We start from the raw sequence: 21,252 nt of genomic DNA, 5'->3' as shown, positions 1-21,252 counted from the left end.
ACCACAATTCAAAATAGAAAGAGAACAAAACAAAAAAAATACGCTAAGGCAATGGTTCTCAAACTCAGGCACACATCAGAAACTACTGGGGGAGTCTTGTTACAACACAGACTACTGGGCCCCGGCCCCCAGAGTTTTGGGTTTCTTTCCTAACGAATTCCCAGGTGATGCTACTGCTGCTGGCTCATTGAGGTGGAATTTAATCGTTGCCAAACTTGTACAATGTGTCAGGCACGTTATTAGACACCTTATATGCATTTTAATTCAGTCCTTACAGACTAATTCATTTATTCAACAAATACACATTGAAAGCCTACCCAGGGCCCTATGCCAGGTGTTCAGTGATAAACAAAGCAAGTATGTTCCTAGCCAAGGGCGGTGGGGTGTACAGTGATACAGTGAATGAACAAACAAAATAACGACAACAGTTATAAATTACTGAAAGTGCTGGGAAGAAACGAAGTGGAGCTGGGCTCAAAGAAGACCTACTTTTGATAAAATGATCAGACAAGGGCTCTGAAGGTGTGATATTTAAACTGAAAACTAAGGATTAGTAGGAGCCCAGTCATGCAAAAAGGAGGGAAAGAGCCATTATAAGGAGAGGAATCAGCATGCGCAAAGGGCACGTGATGGGCGTGGGAGGGGGGACTTGGGATATTTAAGAAGTTGATAAAGGCTGGTGTGGCTGGGCTGTCATGGTCATTGGCGTGTAGAGCAAGATGAGCTGGGAAGGTCAGCAGAGCTGCAGCAGGGAGGGTTTGTAAGCTGCGGTAAAGGGTGAGGATTTGATACGCGTGTTGGGGAAACGCTGGTGGCTTGTGAGCACTGTCAAGGAAGACCCAATGGTCACCCGAATCTAATGCTGCTTAGACCTCATGGAAAATTCAGACAGAAGCATGTCCACTGGATTTGACTTCCGGGGGAAGCAGGGTGTCTTCGTCGGCTCGAGCTGCTGTGACAAAATCCTATACGCTGGTTGGCTTCAACGACAGACATTGTTTTCTCACCATCCTGGAACTGTGAGAGTTCTGGAAGAGGCCGGGAAGTCCAAGATCAAGATGACGGGCGATTCAGTGGCTGGTGAAGGTTCTCTTCCTGCCTTGCAGACGGCCACCTGCTGCCATGTCCTCACTTGGTGGGAGTGGGGGTGGGAAGGAGGAAAGGGGGAGTGTGTGTGAGCCCTCTGGTGTCTGTTCTTCTTGACAACATGAAATAAAGTATACACTAGTTAATTTTTTTTTAACTTAGAAAGGGTGAAAGCAAATATAAGTGTGTTAATTATTTCTCAAAGCAAGGAGTCAATAAATACTGTCTAGAAGTAAGATATGTAGTTTAGAAAGTTATTTTATTTTCTTCTTAACTTTAGCAGAATCTTTTAGGAAACTGTACTCCCAGGGATAAAGAGACATTTATTACTTCAATAATTCCTTCATTTTCAAATGGAAGTTATCTATAGTTAGCATTTTTAAAAGCTCACACACACACACACACACACACACACACACACACTGACATGGAATGATCACCCATATCATGGCATTACTATTTACTTAATGCTCCCATTTGAGAAAAAAAGACACAGTAATGTATACTCGTTTACTTGTATTTGCATAAAATGTTTAGCAACAGTGGTTGCCTTTGGAGAGAGAAACTTGAGGATCTGGGTTAGAGAGTCATACTCTACTCTGTATTTCTTACAGATTTTTCAGTGTATGCATAAGCTGTTCATTGTTTAAAAAAAAAAAAGATGGGACTTCTCTGGTGGTCCAGTGGGTAAGACTCCGTGCTCCCAATGCAGGGGGCCCAGGTTCCATCCCTGGTCAGGGAACTAGATCCCACATGCATGCCACAACTAAGACCTGATGCAACCGAATAAATAAATATTTTTAGAAAAGAATAACTGGCATTATAAAGAGGAAATAAGAGGTGAGAAAGTAGGACCTGCACGTGTGTTTGGCTCTGAAAAGGAGCAAAAAACAGACAAAAAAAAAAATATATATATATATACACACACTGTGTATATACATATATAGGAGTGTGTTTGGATACTGATTTGAACCATACCATAGGGAGGGAGGGACACAGGTCAGGTCGGGTTCCTGGGCGATGCCCTTGGGACCCAACACCTGTAGAAGGAAGAGGAGGGGGAAGGCTTGGGCAGGGGCCGATCCCAGCTGTGACACGGGCCCCTCGTCCTCTGCCAACTGGGCAGGAAGCCCTCAGAGATGCCGGGAGCCTGCTGGGACGACCAGGCCTTTTCTCCCTGCTCCGTCATTGGATGGGGCCCTCCTGGAAAGGGGCGTGACTTCCGGCCCTCAGTCTGGAGGTGCTGACAGCCGGAGGCCGTGTGCTGACAGCACTCCCGCAGCTGGGGCAACGCGTCCTTCACTAACGGGGTCTGGCTGGCACAGCCGTGTCCACACCGCAGAGACTGGTGTCAGGGACAAGGAGATGGGAGGGGAGAAGGGCTGAGGTCCAGAGCAGTACTGGGGGTCACTGTGTGTCAGGCTGGCCCGCAGCTTCTTCCACTGCAATGAGAGGGAAGAAGGAGGGGTAGGAAGGAGTTGGGTGAGTGCTAATGTGCGTGGATGTCTGGTGGTAGGAATGTGTAGACAATCCCAGTCAGCATCTACGTTCTCAAAGAGGCTTTGAGAAATGCTGGAGGGATCAAAGGTAAGAAACGCTGTCTCAGGAGCTGGGGAAGTGGGCCTCCTGGGGACATTTAGGAGAGTTGTGCCCTTATGTGCCCGTGGAAGGCTGCGGTGGGGAAGTTGAAGCAGGACCAACCATCCCTAAGGCACCATCTCTTCCCGCAACTCAGCAGCTCAGGCCCAGAAGGTTGAAGGCAGGATTGGCCTTGCATTTCCACGGCCAGGAGAGCTTAGGGGAGGAAGAGGGGGCTGAAGACTTCTGTAGGAGAGGAGCTCAGGCTCAGAAGAGGTGTGGAACTTATTCAAAGTCACACAGCCGGTAAGTGGTTGGGAACCAGATGAGAGAAAGTAATGCAGCCCTGGCGTACCAAAGTCAGAGTCCTGGCAGGAAAGACAAGGCACGCTCCTGCTGGGTAATGTGGCAGCTACTTAAAAGATGCTGGAGGGGAGAACACAGGGAGGGCATGTGCCTTGACGCTGGAAAGGGGAGGTGTCGTCACCCCCCTAGGCCCGCAGAGGCCAGGCGGACAGCCGTTCCAGAACCTGGTGACAGCAAGGCTGTGTGGGAGGACTTCCCAGCAGGAGCTGTGTCTTGCTGGACAGGAAGCCACCAGCCTTTGATGACCCAGTGGTGAGGGATCCTGGGGCATAAATACCTGTTCTGCAGTCTCCCCACCACGCCCTGCCCCTTGGCCGAGGGCCAGGGAAGCTGTGGGCCCAGAGCAGGGGGCCACGAGGGCCAGGGAGCCGGAATCAGCACACGACCTTGACTCCTCTGGACACCAGCCACCAAAGCAATCTGGGCACCAAACTTCTTTTATCCATAAGACAAGAGCCATCATCCCTCTTCTGTGATGTGCAGAGGGCTCCTCTTAGACGGCCGCGCGCCTGCGACGTCGCGAGGCGATGTGTCCAACTAAGCCCGGTGGGCACACGGTCCCCGAGGTGCAGCTGGAGCGCAGCCTGGGAAAGGGTTTCATCTCGGCGGAGCCCTCAGGCCACGCGGTGTCAGATCCCGCGTCTGCCTGGCCAGCCTGAGCTGCGGGCCCGGGCAAAGGCCCGCCTCTGGCCGGCAGCTCCCCGCAAGGAGAGGGTGGGTCCGGGGCGCGCCGGGGACAGGTTCCCTCCTCTGGGCGCTGGGGCGCCGCGACCCTCTCCCCACCGCCGCAGCCGTCAGAGCGACCCCTGCGGGCGGGCGGGCATCTGGGCGCAGTGGGGCACAGGGCGGAGCGAGCCTGCAGTCGCCAACCCGGGGCCCGCCTCGCTGCGGAGTCGTGGCGGGGGTGACACGGGTTTCGGTGACGGGAACAGGGCTCCGGGCCATCAGCTCAGGCAGCCCAGGAAGTGCGACCCTTGCGGCGGGCAGCTGGGGGGCCGGCCCCCGGGGGAGCTGGAGGGTCGATGGGCGGAGCGGCGGGGGCTTGAGCCCAGAACCAGAGAACCTTCAGGCGGAAGAGATCGTGGGCATCTTTCGGCTCAAGTATCCTACTCTACAGGCGGGGAATTTCAGGGCCAGAGAGTGACCCGACGGGGGTCGTGGGCAGCAGGACCTGGGGGAAGAGGGACAGGAGGTGGCCCCTGAGGCGGCCTGTGCGTTTCTGAGGGAGAGGGGCTGCCTGCCACGTTAGCCCGACCCAGGCCCGAGGCGAGCACCTCATTAGGTAAGCGCAACAAACCAACCGAAAGAAAACATAAACCCTACAGTTGTGCTCAAATTCAATTCGCTCCTCTGCGGGTTTCTCGAGGGCAAACCTTCTGAATAAGTTTATCCAAGGGAACCCTTTCTCCGGGTCTGGGTGGCCGCGTTGTGCTGACGGCCAGGCTCGGGCGTGGGACACCCCTGACTGCTGAGCCATGATTGCGGGCAGAGGCTCCAGCTGGGTTCACGGTCAGCCTCGCCACCAACTCCGCACAGGCTGGCCTCGGGTTGCGCCTCCGCAGAACCTGCAGCGGCCCCCACGCCTGGAGATTTCGGGGCGCGTCTCTGGGCTCCAGAGCGCAGCGAGCGGACCAGGCGAGTGGGCGGAAGGGTCAGAGCGCGGGGTCACTGTGCAGGTCCGCTCCGCCCGCCCCGCCCCGCCCCACGTAACGGTCCGCCGGGCGCTGCTCAGGTCCGGATCACCGTGCGCATGAGGCCGCGGAGCCCAGCTCTGCGCGCTGCCGATTGCTGGGCGGTCGGGGCCGAACGCGCTCGGGTGGCCTCGGCGGCGACTTGGCCCGGGGGGCGCTGGGCTCCGCGGAACTCTCCGGGCAATTTCCGATGCCCATATCTTTGCTTCTTCTCTCTCCTTCCTTTCACCCCCGGAAAAAGAAGTCGTAAATATAGCCGGCGGACTCGCTCACTCTTTTTTCTTTTACACTGGACTTTGCTAACCCGCAGGACAGGGACCATTTTTGTTAGGATTATCAAAAAAACAAAAAAATTTAAACCATGGCATTTCACACCCAACCAGGCCTGAAGTTAGCCATGTGGGAGCTACAATTGGCCTGAACACGCACAAATCATAAACCACTATTCCCCTCCCCCCAAATCCACAGAAGTCCACAAACTCTAAGCCGCCTCAGGATAGGAGGGACTTCATTTCCCCCCGAAATAATGTGAATTTGAAGAAACCCTTCGGAGACACTAACATTTTCCCTGTCGCTTAAAAAAAAAAAAAAAGTCCGTCTAAGCTAACGCTCAGAAATATATTCTCATGTTTTAGAAGTTTAAAATAAACTTATAATAAGTTAATGTAATTAAAAAACTAACGGTAGATAAATCACTTCCGAAGAAGGAGAGGGGAAAAGAGGACTGGAAAGAAAATTTCCCTGCGAATATAAAAGGAGGAGGAAATCCTCCGCCTAAATTTTTTTCCCCTCAGCCATCCTATAAGAAGATGTCTTGGGCTTGAGAGTTACCAGGGGGTCGCGCAGAGCACAGCTGGGCGCGGGGGCCCGGTGGGGGGCCGCAGGGTCACCCAAACCCTCCCGGGTCACCGCCCCCTCTCTCGATCAGAGATGCTCACGGCCTACGGCCTTCCTCTGTGTGCTCCCGACGGAGGGGAACCGGGCCCGGGGCGGGACTGCGGGACTCGGGACACTACCTCGAGAGGGGACAGCGAGGGGACAGCGCAGCAGGGTGCCCGGGGCTTGGTGGTTCCGCCGCCCGCGCGGACCGGGAAGGTAGCGGGGGCAGCGCTCAGCCGGGGGCCGCGCGGGGGTCGGGATCGGAAGGAACGTTCTGTCCCGGAACTGCGCGGGGCCAGGCGTGGGAGGCCCGCTGGCCCCTCCGGGTCGCCGGCATCCAGAACTTCCTGAGTGCCACCGGGGTGACTGGAGCACCCGAGCTTCCAACCGGAACGCGGGGCAAGAATGCAGCGGAGTGCGGTCCCCGCCCCGACCGGGAGAGTCACTTTGCGGAGGAAAACCCGGGAAACAGGCTTGGAGTGGACTTGAGGTGCAACTCGGGGATCGATTTGCTCCGAGTTGAAGTTTGACTTAGAAAAAAACATCGATGGTAAAAAAAAAACACCTAATAATTCGTGTAACAGGCCAGCAAACCGAACCGTCTCCTAAATGAAGGCGAATGTTGGCTTTGATATTTATTCATGGGAAGAGAGAACATTTTCTTCACCTAACGTCCTCAACACCCTCATATCCGGACAAAACTTTCTACACGTGACTTTCACACTCACTTTTTGACCAGGAAAATTTCCCCCAGCCTTTAACTCCTTGTTAATTTCTCCCTTCTTTCTCGCGATTTTTCTTTCCTCAGCACTTTCGGAAGCGAGGGAAGAATTTTTCCTGAGGATGGTTTACACCGACCCCAGTTAACCGGCAGCTGGAGAGAGATCAACTCCTGGCAAAGAATAAGAAGGAAAGACTTAGGGCTTCCCTGGTGGCGCAGTGGTTGAGAGTACGCCAGCCGATGCAGGAGACACGGATTCGTGACCCGGTCCGGGAAGATCCCACATGCCGCGGAGCGGCTAGGCCCGTGAGCCATGGCCGCTGAGCCTGCGCGTCCGGAGCCTGTGCTCCGCAACGGGAGAGGCCACAACAGTGAGAGGCCCGCGTACCGCAAAAAAAAAAAAAAGTTTGACAGCGATTTCCACTTAAACTTCCTAAACCGGTGCCAGTCCCGGAAGGGCCTCCCCCTCCGGATCCCGGCGTGGGGTGGGCGGGCATCTCCGGCCTGACTCTCGCTCCTCCACCGCCCTCCCTATTTCTAACACACGCACACACCACGATCCCGCCCGCGAAACATCTGGATGGGGACTCGCGTCGCCACACAGGGACAACTGCAGCCAAGGCTGGCTCCTGGGGAGCAAGTGCGGAAGTGCGTGCGGGAGCCGGGGCGCAGCGCTAGGTCTCTCCAGCATCCTTCCTTCCAGCTGCTCCTGTCACCAGCCCCCTGGCTCCGCCCCTCGGAGCCCGCCCCTTGCCTCAGCCAATAGCAACCCCCGACTGCTCTCCACTGCTCCAAACCCTTTCCACACCCCCACGTTCCGTGAGCCGGTTGGCTGTCGAACCCTCAGCGGAGCGGCTGGATTTGCATGGTGCTCCGTGTTTCTGGTAGGTGGAGCAACCCGTCACTCCCGGTGGCCGGGCCCGCCCACTCTGCCTGGGTCCCCGGCTCTCTTCCTGCGCAGTTCTACTTCGCAGCCTCCGCGGGGAAGCGCCGGGGCTGCAGTCAAGGCTCGGTTCGCAGGACCGCGGGAAGGCAGCCCCGGCGAGCGGCCGTGCAGCGCGCACCGTTTGGAGGGGCCCGGGCGCGGGAGTGAGACGCTCTGCTGGCCCCGAGCGCGGCGTCGCAGCCCCCGACCAGCAATTGCCGCCACCCGACTTTCGTTCCAGTTGCGGCTCCTCCGGGCAGCATGTCAAAAGCCGCCGCCGCTACAGCTGCCGCCGCCACCTGGGGAAGAGCAGCAGCAGCGGCGGCCGCGGGCGCGCGGGGGCAATAAGCCGAACCACTCGGCGTCCAGGGTACTCTCTCCGCGCTCAGGGCTCCGGCGGGACCCGCGCCATGTGCTGAGCCATGACCCTCGCCGCGCCCGCGGGCAGCGCATGGGGCAGCGCCTGAGCGGCAGCCGATCCTGCCTCGATGTCCCCGGCCGGCTTCTGCCGCAGCCGCCGCCGCCCCCGCCACCGGTGAGAAGGAAGCTCGCGCTGCTCTTCGCCATGCTCTGCATCTGGCTCTACATGTTCCTGTACTCGTGCTCCGGCTCGTGCGCCGCCGCGCCCGGGTTGCTGCTGCTGGGCTCGGGGTCCCGCGCCGCCCACGCCCCGCCGGCCCTGGCCTCAGGTCGCGACGGACCTCCCTCAAGGCTGCCGTTCCCGGCGGCGCCAGCCACCCAGTTGGCTCCTGGCGGGGAGACGGCCGAGGGCGCCGCGAGCCAGGAAGAGCAGAGTCCCGAGGCGCCGGACTCCCCCAGCCCCATCTCTAGCTTCTTCAGCGGGTCGGGCAGCAAGCAGCTGCCGCAGGCCATCATCATCGGCGTGAAGAAGGGCGGCACGCGGGCGCTGCTCGAGTTCCTGCGCGTGCACCCCGACGTGCGCGCCGTGGGCGCCGAGCCCCACTTCTTCGACCGCAGCTACGACAAGGGCCTCGCCTGGTACCGGTGAGTTTCCCCGGCAGGGCCAGGGCTGGGGCCTGGGGCGCCAGCCGCGATCCCGACGGGCAGAGGAGGGAGACGTGGCATGTGCTGGTGGAAGTGACAAGGGTACAGCTTCGGACCACTGGGGTCCGGGAGGGGCCGAGCAACGACCGCGCGGTGCTGGCCCGCAGCGCGGTACGTACGGGGTGCGCTGGGCTCCGCTCTCACCACAGTCCGGAGAAACTTTTCGAGGAGCTCTGGGGGCTCAGCGGCCCACGGTGCCCAAAGATTAATCGGGCGATCTCTCCTAAAAGAAGGAGGGCAGTGACTGCGACGGTGTTCAGGGGAGCGCGCGACCCCTCTAACTGTGGCCGCGGCCCAGACGAATCCAGCCAGCGTCGTTCGCATTTTATTTTTCCGCTCGGATCCGGGACGGTCTGCGCCCCGCCGGTCGCCGTCTCCGCCCCAGACCAACTTCTAGAGCAGCTTCTGCTGCCCAGATGGGGATGGGGTGAGAGCAACGCCGTCCTGCGGAGGCCAAGGGGAGTCTGTTCACCTTCCGAAGGGGGTCAGACCGGCTCGCGGCCGGGCAGCCTGGGCTCCGGAGGGTGAGCCAGCGGGCGCGTGGCGCGTGGAGCGGTGCTGGTCCCTGTCGGGCAAAGGCGCGCACTGCAGCCGGTGGGAGGCGAGCGGCTTTGAAGGCTTAGCGGCTCCTGGGGCTCGGCCCTCCCGTTTCCGCCTCCCAGGCCGGGGTGCTGAGAGAGCCAGGGCAGGGAGGCGTGTCTCCGCGGGCCCTTGACACTAAAGGGTGCAAAGAATATTCGGAGCCCATTGATTGAGAAATGCGGGTTGCCCAGAGATCGGGGCTTCTGTAAAGTCGGTTCTCCGGTCGGGTTGTGGGTTCGGTTCCAAAGGGACAGCGGCCCCTCGGGGTCATAATCACGACCCCTGCTCAAGGCTTCCCGCAGTCTTTGGGGTGAGCTGTGGGGTCGCTCGAGTTTCCGGTGAGGCGCGGGTGGGCCCGCGGTCCAGACTCGGGCCTTGGGAAATCCCGTCGCCAACCAGGGGCCAGGCCACCGGCCCCCACCCCTTCTCCCCGGTCACCATCTCCGAGTCCCGCAAACGTGACTTCCTCTAGCCCCCGGCACCCCTCCAGGCCCAGTTAGCCTCCAAGAGGGTGGAGACTTCGGAAAACAAAAGGGGAGAGTCGAACCAAACCCCATTCCCTGCCCGCAGCCCCTCTTTGGGGACCGGGAGAGCTTGGAGGATAAAAGGGGGCTGACCGAGCGGATTAAAACCGCTCTCTTCCCAGCCTCGCCCTCCTCCTCCCTTTTGTCCTAATGTTTTTATTATTGTCAGGAGTTGCCCAAGTCTCGAGGTTTAGCCAGCTGTGACAGTCACCCTTCCCACTGTCCCCGGGCCCTCGACACCGGTTGTTGCGAATTCGAGCTCTGGAGCCCGAGCCTGGGTCCACGTCCCGGCCCTGGCAGCTGGCTTGTCGCGCGGGCCTCACTACTCTCACCTGTGCAATGGGCGGCCCGGTTCTCCGACGCGCGGGTCAGGTGCCTGCCTGGCTGGCAGATGGGGGCCTCTCTAATTGCCAGCTATTGTCATCGATCGTATTGTTGTCATTTCTGCCACCACCAATCCTCCTCCTCGGATGGCGATGCCGGGGGCCGGGACGTCAGGCTGTAACTAGTGCCCGTACAGGTAGAACCCACCCGAGGCCGGAGGCAGCCGGAGATTTTCTGAGATCAGACGCAGTGGGGGCCGGCCTGGGAGGAACTGGCAGGAAAAGAACTGAATCCTTAATGTCGGGCGGTTCTAGAAGCACCTGGGTTGGGCAGTGGAAGTCACCACAGGCAGATTCGCGCAGTCTCTTAGGCGGCCGCCCTCCACCTGCCACGTTCCTTCTGATCGACTCAACAACGCAGAATAAAGAACGAAGTCGCCCTGGAAAGGCTGGCGGCGCGCCTGCAGCGGGGAGCGCAGCCCGGGAGCTTCGGGCGGGCGGGACCGGCGCCCGGGGCCGCTCGCATCGCGGCCCGCGGGGCGGCTGGGCTTGGGGGCCGCTGGGGCTTGGCCGGGCCGCGGGGAGCGGGAAGTGCATCCTCCTCCTGAGCCGCCTCCCTACCCTGATGATCCGGACTGTCTGGGCCCGGAGGCCCAGGGCCCGCGGCGGTGACCCCGCGGAGCGCGCGGCTGGAGGAGCGAACTGCAGACGCAGCGGCTCGCCCTCAGAGCTGCGATCCCGGGCTGCTCCAGCCGCGCCGGGCGTGGCCGCAGGGTTAGTGGTTTTTTGTTTTTGTTTTTGTTTTAAGGAAAAAAGGATAAAGAATCTTTTCAATGCCATCTGCTTAATTACAACTTTTAAAATAATTTAGAATATTCTGGATGTCTGGGCAAATGTGTGGACTTAATTATTTTGAAGGCGGCCGTTTTAACTTGAAAAACAGACACACCGGAGAAGAAGCCTGACCCAGAAGGCTTTTCCTAAAATCCGGTGTCTAGGGAGCACGCTTCGCCCTCCTCCCCCCTCCCCACCCCAGAGTTCAGTCCGCGGGGCCCAGCCCAGCTGCTCGCCAGAGGTGCGCGGCTCGGCTTCATCTGTGCAATCAGGCAGCAGATTGGAGAAGAGTATAAATAATAATTAGCCAGAGTTGCCGTTCAGAAACAAGTAGTTAAAGCAAGTCCTCCACGCTAGAAAATAGGAGACAGGAGAGACATCTTGAAGGCGTTAAACAACTACGGGCATGGATGGTTGAATCCGAGGGTCAGCGTCGTCGTCGGCTGGAGAATGAGATCTTGCCTATGTCTGAACGAGTGGTTAGTAAATTTCATCGACTGATACACAGCCCGGCTCCGGGCCTAACCAGTAACCCAGGGCCTGGGCGGCTTTGCTTGAAGTCTCCCCAGTTGATTGTAGTTCCTTCCACGTGGCAGAACTAGACGCCATCAGCCCCAATGGGACGGATCGCAGTGGGCTGGAGCCTATCGTGGTGGCCACGCGGAGCTGACCCGCCACTGGCCAGAGGGTGGGCGGTTTGCCGCTGCCTTCCCCCGCTGCAAAAATCAGACGGTCCATCAGCCCTGGAACCCGAGTTTGTTTTAGTCTGGGACGACAACTCTTCCGGGTTTACTTTTCCAGTTCATCATCCAGCTCACTCTTGAATCAGGCCTCCCAAACTGAGCAGGTACTTACGAGGACCCCACGGAGTGGCTTATGAGGACTTCCGTTTAAACTGGCCCTTACCTTCTGTTGCAGGGGGTGATGGTGTCTGAGAAACGGACAAACAGGTTCAGGAGAACCTCACACATACCAAGATGGAGAAACACCCACCCGGTACATTTAGGCATTCAACATTGATTTAAACTCTGAATGGTCTAAAATTAAGTATATACATTCTTTAATAAGTTTCTCTTTTTGATTTGGCTTAAGTTTGGTAGATTTTCACAAATTTAATGACCTCAGTTTGAGATTTACGTTAGCCAAATATTGTGGAATTACTATTTTTTTATATAGAAATATTCCTTAGACTTTACAGTGGCAGAAATTCCTTTCCCACCTTGACTCTCCTTTCCATTTTTGGTTGTACAAACTAAGCTGACACTTTAATGCTGTGGCCACATGAAAAAAAGGTGCTGTGTGTGTGTGTGTGGTTTAGTCATCTTGGTAGCTAACACTTACTGAATGTTTTCTCTATGTGCCAGGCACTGTTTCAAGTTTTACAGGATTAGCAGATTTAATCCTCATTACCATCCTGTGAAGTAGGTACTTTTACAGATGAAGAAGCACAGGCCCAGAGAGGTTAAGCTACTGGCCCAGGATCTCACAGCTAGAAAGTGGCAAAGCTGATACACCAACCCAGGCAATCCTGCTCCAGAGGTCACTCTGGGCCATTCTCCCTTGCTTAAATGACAGAATGTGATGTTGGTCATATATGATGAATTCAAAACTGAGTTGTTGGGGTTTCTTTGTTTTTGTTTTTTGGGGGTTTTTTTGAGTTTTCTATTGCACCTCCAGTGACCTCAGTGAAGGTTGCTCACTTTGTCATTTACTTTAGTCTACGGCCATACCACCCTGAACGCGCCCGATCTCGTCTGATCTCGGAAGCTAAGCAGGGTCGGGCCTGGTTAGTACTTGGATGGGAGCTTGGAGTCATTAAAATGACAAAAATATCCTCAAGTATAAAGGCTGAGAAAACATGGCAAGGGTCCCCACCGAGAGTAAATTTATTCTCTTCTATGTGTCCTTTATAAGGCTGGGAGACATGGGAGAATACAGGGTTAAATGAGATGTTCCAAAAGCTCTTGGAATGAATTTATTCATTTTAAAATGTACAGCGCTTCAAATCAAGACTGAAAACTTGTACTTATTAACCAGAAGACAATTACAAAAATTACAACTAACACTTGGATAGAGCTCTTTAGAATTAGAATCTGAAACCCAGTGACTTTAGAAATCTCTGTCTCAAAAGAGAACTTTCCCTACATTTTAAATTTAACAAATGCTGAGAAAACTAATTTCTCCCCTCTTTTCCTACTCTATTTCTAAAAACTTGGTGGCAAAGACTGTTTGAGTCTTCCCTAAGGGAAATTTAAGATAAGATCTGATTGGGGATAATCCTTTTTGAAGTAATTGCATTTTTTCAGTCCAGGAGTTTAAATCAAGTATGCAGCTCACTTCAGGCTGCTGGGTGAAGATCAAAAATCTACATTTATATGCAACAATTTGAAATACAAACCATCATGTTACAAAGCTGTCAAGATTTATTAGCAAGACAGTGTAGCATGTGTTGGACTCTGTTTTCAATTAGGCACCTAAATTAGACCATAAAATGGTTGATTAATCTTTTACAAGTTGAGGGGAAAATATAACATAAATTAACCTAATCATAAGTGTTTTCCCAGATGCTCTGAGTTAATAAAATAGTCAATATTAAATAGCAACCTATTTGTTTTAGGTGAATAAAACGCTGAAGTGCATGAATTAAATTACACTTATCTTCCAGATGATATGCTATTATTGAACAGGTCTCTAAAAATCAGGTTGCAGCCCATGTCTTAAAAATATATGTATCAAAATAGAATACTGCAATTTGACTAAGCTACTAAACTAGATTTTGCTTTTTTAATGGAGCCTGATTATTGAAAATTTACAATTTAATATAGACTAATATTTATAAAGGATATTTTTCCCAGCTAAAGTTGTATTACTTGCCATTTTAAAGTGAGCTGTCACAGCTTCTGTTTTTTTCTGGTTTGGTGTGTTTACTTTTTGTCTGAAGAAAAGCTTTCAGATAGTTTGAAAAATCAATATGTCACAAAAAACCTCATTTCAAATATCTATGCTGATGTACCTTTTGGTTGAAAACATTGTAGAACGTAAGGTTTTCTGATTATATAAGATAAGCCTTTGAATCACTAAAATTATTTAGAATTAAAAGCACACCAGGAATTTAAAAAAAAAAAAAAGATTCACCAGTCGGTTATTGTTATGAATCAGGGAAGTGGCATTTATTTAAAGCTTCAGGACTGAAATACGTGACCAAGGCTGCCTGCTCACCGCTTTCTATGTCAGTAGTTTTTCAATACTTTATGCTCTCAATTCTATGAACATGGAAATTAAGTTGATTGACAGAAACACAAAAAGTCCACTCTAAAGGCACAGCATAATGAGCACTTCCTTTGCTGTGAATAGACTTAGTTTCCAGATAGGGTGCTACCTCTCTCTTTTAACAGTCAGTGATTTCAGACAGTAAGGGAAATTTCAGTGCTAGGCTGTCGGGATAGTCAGGAATCGCAGCAAAATGAATTCCCCAAGTATGTGGCATATTTTCAAGGGTAATGAGTACAATATGCTACCTACCTCAAATGAAAACATTTACCATGACCGGAAAGAAATAAGATACTGATATCTTTGAAAACTATTCGGGAGTAGAGCATGAAACATTAAAAATATATATATTTAAAAGATTACCTTGTTAGAGCTCTCCTGTTCCTCTCAAACTATACCAAAATAAAACTAACATCAAATAAAACTGGTATTAGCATATGTTCCTTTCTGATTTTAGATTTGGGGAAAAGTTTAGGATGCGAGGAGCAATTACTAGCCTACTAATATGATAATAAATACTTTTCATTCCAGCCAAGAGACTGTGTGAAAATACTGCTAGTGCTAATAATATCCCCGATTAATTTTCTCTGTACATAGATAAGGGTGACATTGGTTTCCTTTATATTATATCTGAAAGTATTCCTTTAAATATACGTCTGTGACTTGAAAAATATTAAAAATAGCCTAAGTTACTGGGGCATTAAGAAAATGTGCTTCATTTTGTCATGGATGAAGCATTTTAAAATAGCAAAGTTGGAATGCAGTTTGTTGCCTCCCAAAGAGAGCTGCTTTTAAAAATTACGAGTCCAGATCTGGGGAGAGGGAGCTGGTATAAAGAGTACTGCCAGCAAGGCATTCATATTTTCTACCTGCATTTTAAAAGTATGTATGTGTGTATACACATACGTATTCACTGTGACTTTAAATTGATACATTTGTTACAGAACAGATAAACTCTTGGCGTAAAATATCTTTGTCCCTAAGTACCTATAGCAAATGTGTTAAAATAAGACTCTGGTTTTGTAAATTGCGTTTCAGCCCAAGCTAGACTGTTTTGTGCCAAGGGGTCACTTTTAAACCCCTTTGACTTGATTGTGAATGATTCCATGTGCGTTCAGCAAGCAACTTGGGGGCACATGATTCAGAATCCCTGTTTTTTCCCCGGATCTTTGCCCACAATACTTAACAGGGTTACACTTACTTAGAAACCCACAAAATGCTGAAAGATGGTTCTGGGCAATACGAAGCTTGGGGCAACAAATGGAGAGTGGGAAAAAAAACCGCACGTACATAGTGGGAAGAGAAGTAGAAGAAGCAGATTTTTCACGCACACTCGATTTAATGAATGGGGGCAGGAGGGAGGCACTGGTGACAGAAGTGTCCAACATGGCCCAGCAGGCGCGATGGGCCACGTGTCTGCTCTCCGGCAGCCAGAGGGGCGTCCGCGCGGACTCCCGGCTCTGTAAGGGTGGGCGACGCGCAGCCGAGGGCGCGGGACGTGCTCCGCGGCGGGCATGCCTCGGGGACCAGTCAGCACGGCCCCTGGGTCGCGTGGGACCCCCGCATCTGGTCCGAGGAGGCAGATGGCGGTTCCGCCTCGTGTCGGGGGCGGGGCCAGCGGCCTGGCTGCCCCTCCGCTCCGCGGGTCGCCAGCCGCGACCACGTGACCAGCCGAGCCCCGCGCTCCCGCCTCACCTGTTGGGCGCAGCTGGGCCTAGCATCCCGCGCTCGCAGAGGGTGATGCCGGCGGGCCAGGCCCCGCGCTGATTAGCCCTAGCAGCTGTCAGGAGACCAATGGCAGCCCGTCTTCGCGATGGCCCCGCCCAGAGGGGCGGGCAGAGGGGCGCGCCCCGCCCGGACCAGGCCCGGCTTCCCAGCTGCTGCGCATCCTGTCCGGGAGGCGAGCGGATGCTGAAACGCTCTCCGAGGCCGGCTTATCTGCTGATCTCTGTGTCTCTTCTCTGAACGTTTGCCTCTGTTGGGTGGAGCAGTGAGGACGGAGTCAGACTATCCCGTCCCTGCAACCGTGGCGTCGGACGTGGGTCTGAAGGAATGAATTCTTCAGAGCCGGACTTGGAAGCTTTGTCTTTTTAGGGCCATATTTTGGGCGTGGAAGAGGGTGGGGTCGGTTTTCAACCGGCACGTTTCTTTTCTTTCTCCCCCTCCGCCCCTTAGCCCCGCTCCTCACCTTTTTCTCTTTTGGGGAAAGAAATATATAATCCTCAATTCACCCACTTCTATAAAGGGTACTTAAAATGCGATTCAGCAAATTCAAAATAACCAAAATAACCAAATTCAAGATAACCAAAAATAATTTAGTTCCCATAATGTGACCCGTTAAGTGACGGGATGAGAAAAAGTGGGAAAGAGTCCGACGGATCGGAGAGAAGGGAAAGGAAAAGCAAATAATTCTCAGCCCCCTTCCGATTCCTGAATCTCCGCTAGACTGAGACCAGGGGCCCGTCCCTCCGCAGTCCATCCCCGCTGCTCCCCTAGGATCCTCGAAGACACGCACTCCCGGGGCGCCCGCCCTCCTTCCCTCTGCCCCTACCCAGAGTGGTAACGCATGGCTCCCCGGGCAACCTGGAAGCCGCCTTGGTGGGAGGCTTGGGGGAGGGGGCACTGACCAGCTGACCCTCCCCTAGTGCTGTCCAGGCAGAATCCCAGCTCGAAAATGCCTCTTCTCGGGGTGGGCTTTACAGGGTGGCGTTGAGAATTCTGCTGTGTATTTGGATAAGGCAGCCTTGTCCTCCGGAAGTTTTTTCGGAGGTGCAGGAGATGGCCTGTCTTAAAAGGGCAGGAAGCTCACTTAAGATATTGCTTATTGCTGCAGGAGATGTTGAAGAAATGCAGGATTTTGTCCACATGTTCATTAAAGTAGTCTCCCTGGAGGAGAAGACACACCCAGCCAACAATTGGAGAACTGTAACCTCCAGATCACTCACGGTGCCTGCCCCACCCCCCAGCGGGAAGGCGTCTCCCTCCCCATCCTCCCCTCTGGCTGGAAACCCGTCCTGGCTCAGCCCAACCATTCCTCTCACGTGTGCTGGTCCTTGGGTCCCTGATGCCCTCCATCTGACTGTTCCAGCCTCCAGACAGTATATGTTGGTGCTGCCAGTTAACACAGATACACAAAGAAATAAACATCCTGTCCCACCGAAGAGCTTTTACAGATAGATGCCCAAATGTGTGTGGTAGAGGGTGGGAGAGCAAGGTAGAGAGGTCTCATCACTTTGTCATTGATTTGAAATACTTGATGGAGGAAGGGAAAGGTGACCATTTTAAGTCTCTTTCTGTAGTCGAAGTCATTCTTATAAATCGTGTTGACCTTTTTTTTTTTTAACCTATTCCAGCAAGGATTTGTTGAGCACTTAGCTTTTAAAAATATATAGAGTTAATTTTTTTAGAGCACTTTTAGATTCACAGCAAAATTGAAAAGACAGAGTTCCCATATACGTCCTGCTTCTCACAGACACAGCTTCCCTGCTCTCAACCTAAAGCCCCAGAGCCACACATTTGTTACCATTGATGAACCTACACTGCTCATCACTGTCGTCCAAAATCCATAGTTTACATCAGGGTTCACGCTTGATGTTACACATTTTATGGCTTTTGACGAATATATAATGACATGTATCCATCATTATAGTGTCATACAGAAAGTATCATTGCCCTAAAAATGCCCTGTTTGAGCATTTACTTTTAGCAAGGGCTCTCCCGGGCAGCACTTGAGGTCCCAAGGAGGTTCAAGAGATGTGAACTTGTCCTTGAGGTGCCCCGTTAGTCGGTGAACTAAACTCTACAGGCTTCAAAGAGGTCTCAAAGCAAGGTCGGCACTGGCTAAAAATAATCATTAGTCCTCCTGAACCACTAATACATCTAAAAACCATTTTAAGGAGATGAGAGTACGTGTGATAAAATATTCAATAGTCAAAATTAAGAAATGTGATTTTGTATTTTATTTTCCGGGAACCTTCCAGAGAGAGGTAAGGAGAAGAAGGAAGGAGAGGGAATGTCAGTTCCTAGGTGATGTAATAGGAAAAAAAGATAGCTCCGCCTTAGCGATTGAGGCCTGTTGTGTGCAGGCCAGTGGCCAGCGTGCATTTCATGTTAGCAGTGATACTTCCTGTGTGATTTTCCACATTCTGCAGAGGAGGAAAGGGGACCTCACAGAGATGGCCAAGGTCATACAGCTGTATCTGTAGGTGGCTTAGCGTCCTGAACCCAGTGCCTCCCTGAGGGCCCTTCAAACTCTACAACATGGAGCTTCTCTCCGTGGCTGAAATGTGACAAGATGTTCCTTCCGGACCAGTTTAAGCCATGTCTTTTGTTGTTTCTTTCCTCCCCTCAAACACAGAGTTTTCCATATAAAATATCCCCAAGATTATATTTTTCTCTCTTTTTCTGTCCCAGCTTACACTCACTCTCTACTCCGTCTCTGTTGCAAGGATGTCTGCATTGAGGCTGGTAGTCTTCATGCCCGTCACCCCTGCACCGACCCGGGGCTCTGGCATCATCCCTGGAGCCCTTCCTCCCGCGATGAGATCTGTATACCTGATGCCCCTTTTCTGACCTCAGCTCCCTCCATCTCCTCGTCTGCCAGCCCATCTCTCCTCTCACCTGTCCCTGGAAGCCGCCCCGCCATGAGCAGGGCACTCAGATTCTTAGTTCTCAAGATGATACAGAAACCCTCTCCACTCACTTCGTATGGTCTCTTCATCTGCTGTGTCATCTGACACCCTAAACACCCTCTCCCCCCACTGTGCAGACACCCACTTTGGTAGTGTCTCCAGCAGCTGGCAGGAGAAGGTCTTATCCCAGAGCAGCCCTGGCCCACTGAGTTCCTACCCTCGCCCAGAACTCGGACCTTATAGCTCGCCAGCCCTGCTGGTCACCAGCCCTGACCCATGCCAGGAGCCCCGTGTGCTCTGGTCCTTATGAATGACGTCCTCTAACTTCAGGCATCGGTTAACATGTCTCTCCACACACAGGGGGAAACTCCAGAGAAATCGCAGCATCTGTAGGACTTCCACTGGTTCAATCACCTCTCCGTGTGGCCTTAATTTCTACTTTGCCCAAGACTTCCCTCCATCATTTCCAGGAAGTGCTGTATTCTGTCTTTTCTGTATTATTTGAAGAAAATACAGACATCATATTATGTTACCTATATATCTGGCCTATATATATATTTTTTAGTAAAATTTTATTCACATGCCTATAAAAAAGTGTACCAATGAGAAGTGTGCACCCTGATGAAGTTTCACAGCCTGCATCCCCACGTAACAGGCGTTCCAGAGTCCCCAGAGCCATGCCTAAGATCCCTTCCAAATACCGTCCCTGTCCCAAGGATAACCACTGTCCTACCTTTTACCACCACGGATTGGTTTGCCTGTTGTTGGACTTAATATAAATGAAATCCTTGATTGAATATTTTTAGGGTGTTAAAAACATGCAAATTCATTGCCAATATTGACAGGTTTGCAGATTTCACATACAAATCAGATTTTCTGGGTTTTTCTTAATTTGTATTTTGTATTGGAGTATAGCTGATTAAAAATGTGTTAGTTTCAGGCATACGGCAAAGTGATTCAGTTATATACGTGTATCTATTCTTTTTAAAATTCTTTTCCCATTTAAGTTATTACGGAGTATTGAGCAGAGTTCCCTGTGCTCTATAGTAGGTCCTTGGGTTTTAAATATAGCAGGGTGTACATGTCAATCCCAAACTCCCTAACTATCCCTCCTCCCTGCTGCCCACCCGCCACCGCGATTTTCTTTTTTTGATAAGGGATCTGACAGTTCTAGGCCTGCCTTTCTCATGGCAGCAGCTGGCTGGAGCTGGAGAACAGCTGTGTCTGTGACCGGAGGCATCTTCTCTTCCTTGGACACAGTTTCCACTGTTCCTTATTGTCTCACACTTGGCCTGCTTCTGTCATTTGTCACCTGCCTGGTCCAGCTCAGTGCCCCCTTCCTTCAGGTATGTGCTGTTTCAGGTTTGAATTTCCTCATGGACATTCTCGTCCGATGTTGGCATTAGCCTTTTTTCTACTTAGTTTTCATTTTACACCTCTGTAGGGATCCTGGGAGAGGATGCGCGGAGGTCTGTTGGCTGGGTGCCATTTAGAATCAGAATCACCATCATCAATGATTTTTAATGGATGCTCCTCCTATTTAAATTTTTTTTTAGTTCTTTAACAGACTCTCCTTCCTTGTGGCCTCTTGTCAGCAAGCCTTAGGGTCAGCTCCTTGCTACGGACACTCTGTGACCTCAAGCAAGTCACTTTATCTCTTTGGTGTCAACACCCACACTGATCTATCCCCTGCCCAGTGAGCTCCTTGATCAGGGCCTTGGATTTTGTAGCCACGTCAAAGGGCTTATAATAGCTTTAAACACTTACTCTCAGACCTTATCTTTATCTCCTCGAGGACCCTTGGCAGGTGGTCCACAGATCACACTTTGAGAAGCACTGCCTCAAGTTTCTTCAGTGAAAGAAAGTTCTGAAGGATTAATAGGTGATGTAGAAAAAATGGTTGCATGTTAGCACAGTAAAGGCCCTGATAAGTACTGTAACCAAAGAAAACCCCCCAAATCTGTTTAATTGTGTTGAACCTAGCGTTTCCCCCGAGTACAGAATCCTCTTTTCATTCAGTGCCAACTGATAACCTGAGGAGGGGTGTTTGTCGAATGCCGGTGTGGGGCACGTTATCAGAACAGGTCTCCAAGGTCACTTGCAGTTCAAGAGTTTGACCCCTGACCCTGGGCTCTGTCTGTCCACCTTTACCCCTTGGAACAGGCTGCCCCTTCTTTTTTTTTTTTTTTTTTTGGCCACTCGGCATGTGGAATCTTAGTTCCCGGACCGGGGATTGAATCCTCGTCCCCTGCAGTGGAAGCGCAGAGTCTTAACCACTGGACCACCAGGGAAGTCCCAGCTGCCCCTTCTTATTGGGAGTTAGATTCCATACTTGTGCCACTGGGACATCGTCTCAAATGTAATGTGTCTGCACCCCCTTTGCTCCTGGGATGATGGGTGAGAATTTCAAGCTGGGTCTTGCTACAAGCTTCTTTAGCTGGGCTTCCAGCAGGCTAATTGCTGGTTCAGCTTTCCAAGAAGATTATTATGTCTCTTTTCAAAAGTAAGCACTCGTCGCTGTGCTGTTTATACGGAGCAGGATGTCTGATGATGCTGGATAAAGGGGCAAAGCTGTTTTGCACCCTGCCTGGTCCAGAGTCACCCCTGTGGTCTGCATGCGTGTTATCATCACACCAGGCTGACTGCTCGCCCTGCACGGAATCCTGAGAAGTAACAGCAGGGCCACGAAGAAACATTGGCAGCCTTGAGCTGCAAACAAAGCCAATTGCTTTTTTCTTTTTTTAAACATGCATTTCCCCCTCTTTGTGTCGGGGCCA

General features: G+C 52.2%; 1 protein-coding gene across 1 annotated transcript in view; it reads left to right on the top strand.

Annotated features, from left to right (window-relative positions):
• Positions 1–7,305: 7,305 nt before the first annotated feature.
• LOC114889439 (heparan sulfate glucosamine 3-O-sulfotransferase 3B1) overlaps positions 7,306–21,252 on the top strand; it is a 34,845-nt gene continuing 20,898 nt past the window's right edge. The window contains exon 1 of the mRNA XM_029212727.1: positions 7,306–8,251. Coding sequence (XP_029068560.1) covers positions 7,698–8,251 — 554 coding nt within the window. The 5' untranslated portion in view covers positions 7,306–7,697. The remainder of the gene's footprint in view (positions 8,252–21,252) is intronic.

The sequence above is a fragment of the Monodon monoceros genome, unplaced genomic scaffold (assembly GCF_005190385.1).
Source record: "Monodon monoceros isolate NGI ecotype Baffin Bay Population unplaced genomic scaffold, NGI_Narwhal_1 Super_Scaffold_9, whole genome shotgun sequence".
NCBI lineage: Eukaryota > Metazoa > Chordata > Mammalia > Artiodactyla > Monodontidae > Monodon > Monodon monoceros.
Note: the sequence above shows the minus strand (reverse complement) of the source record. Positions and strands in the feature narration are given on the sequence as shown.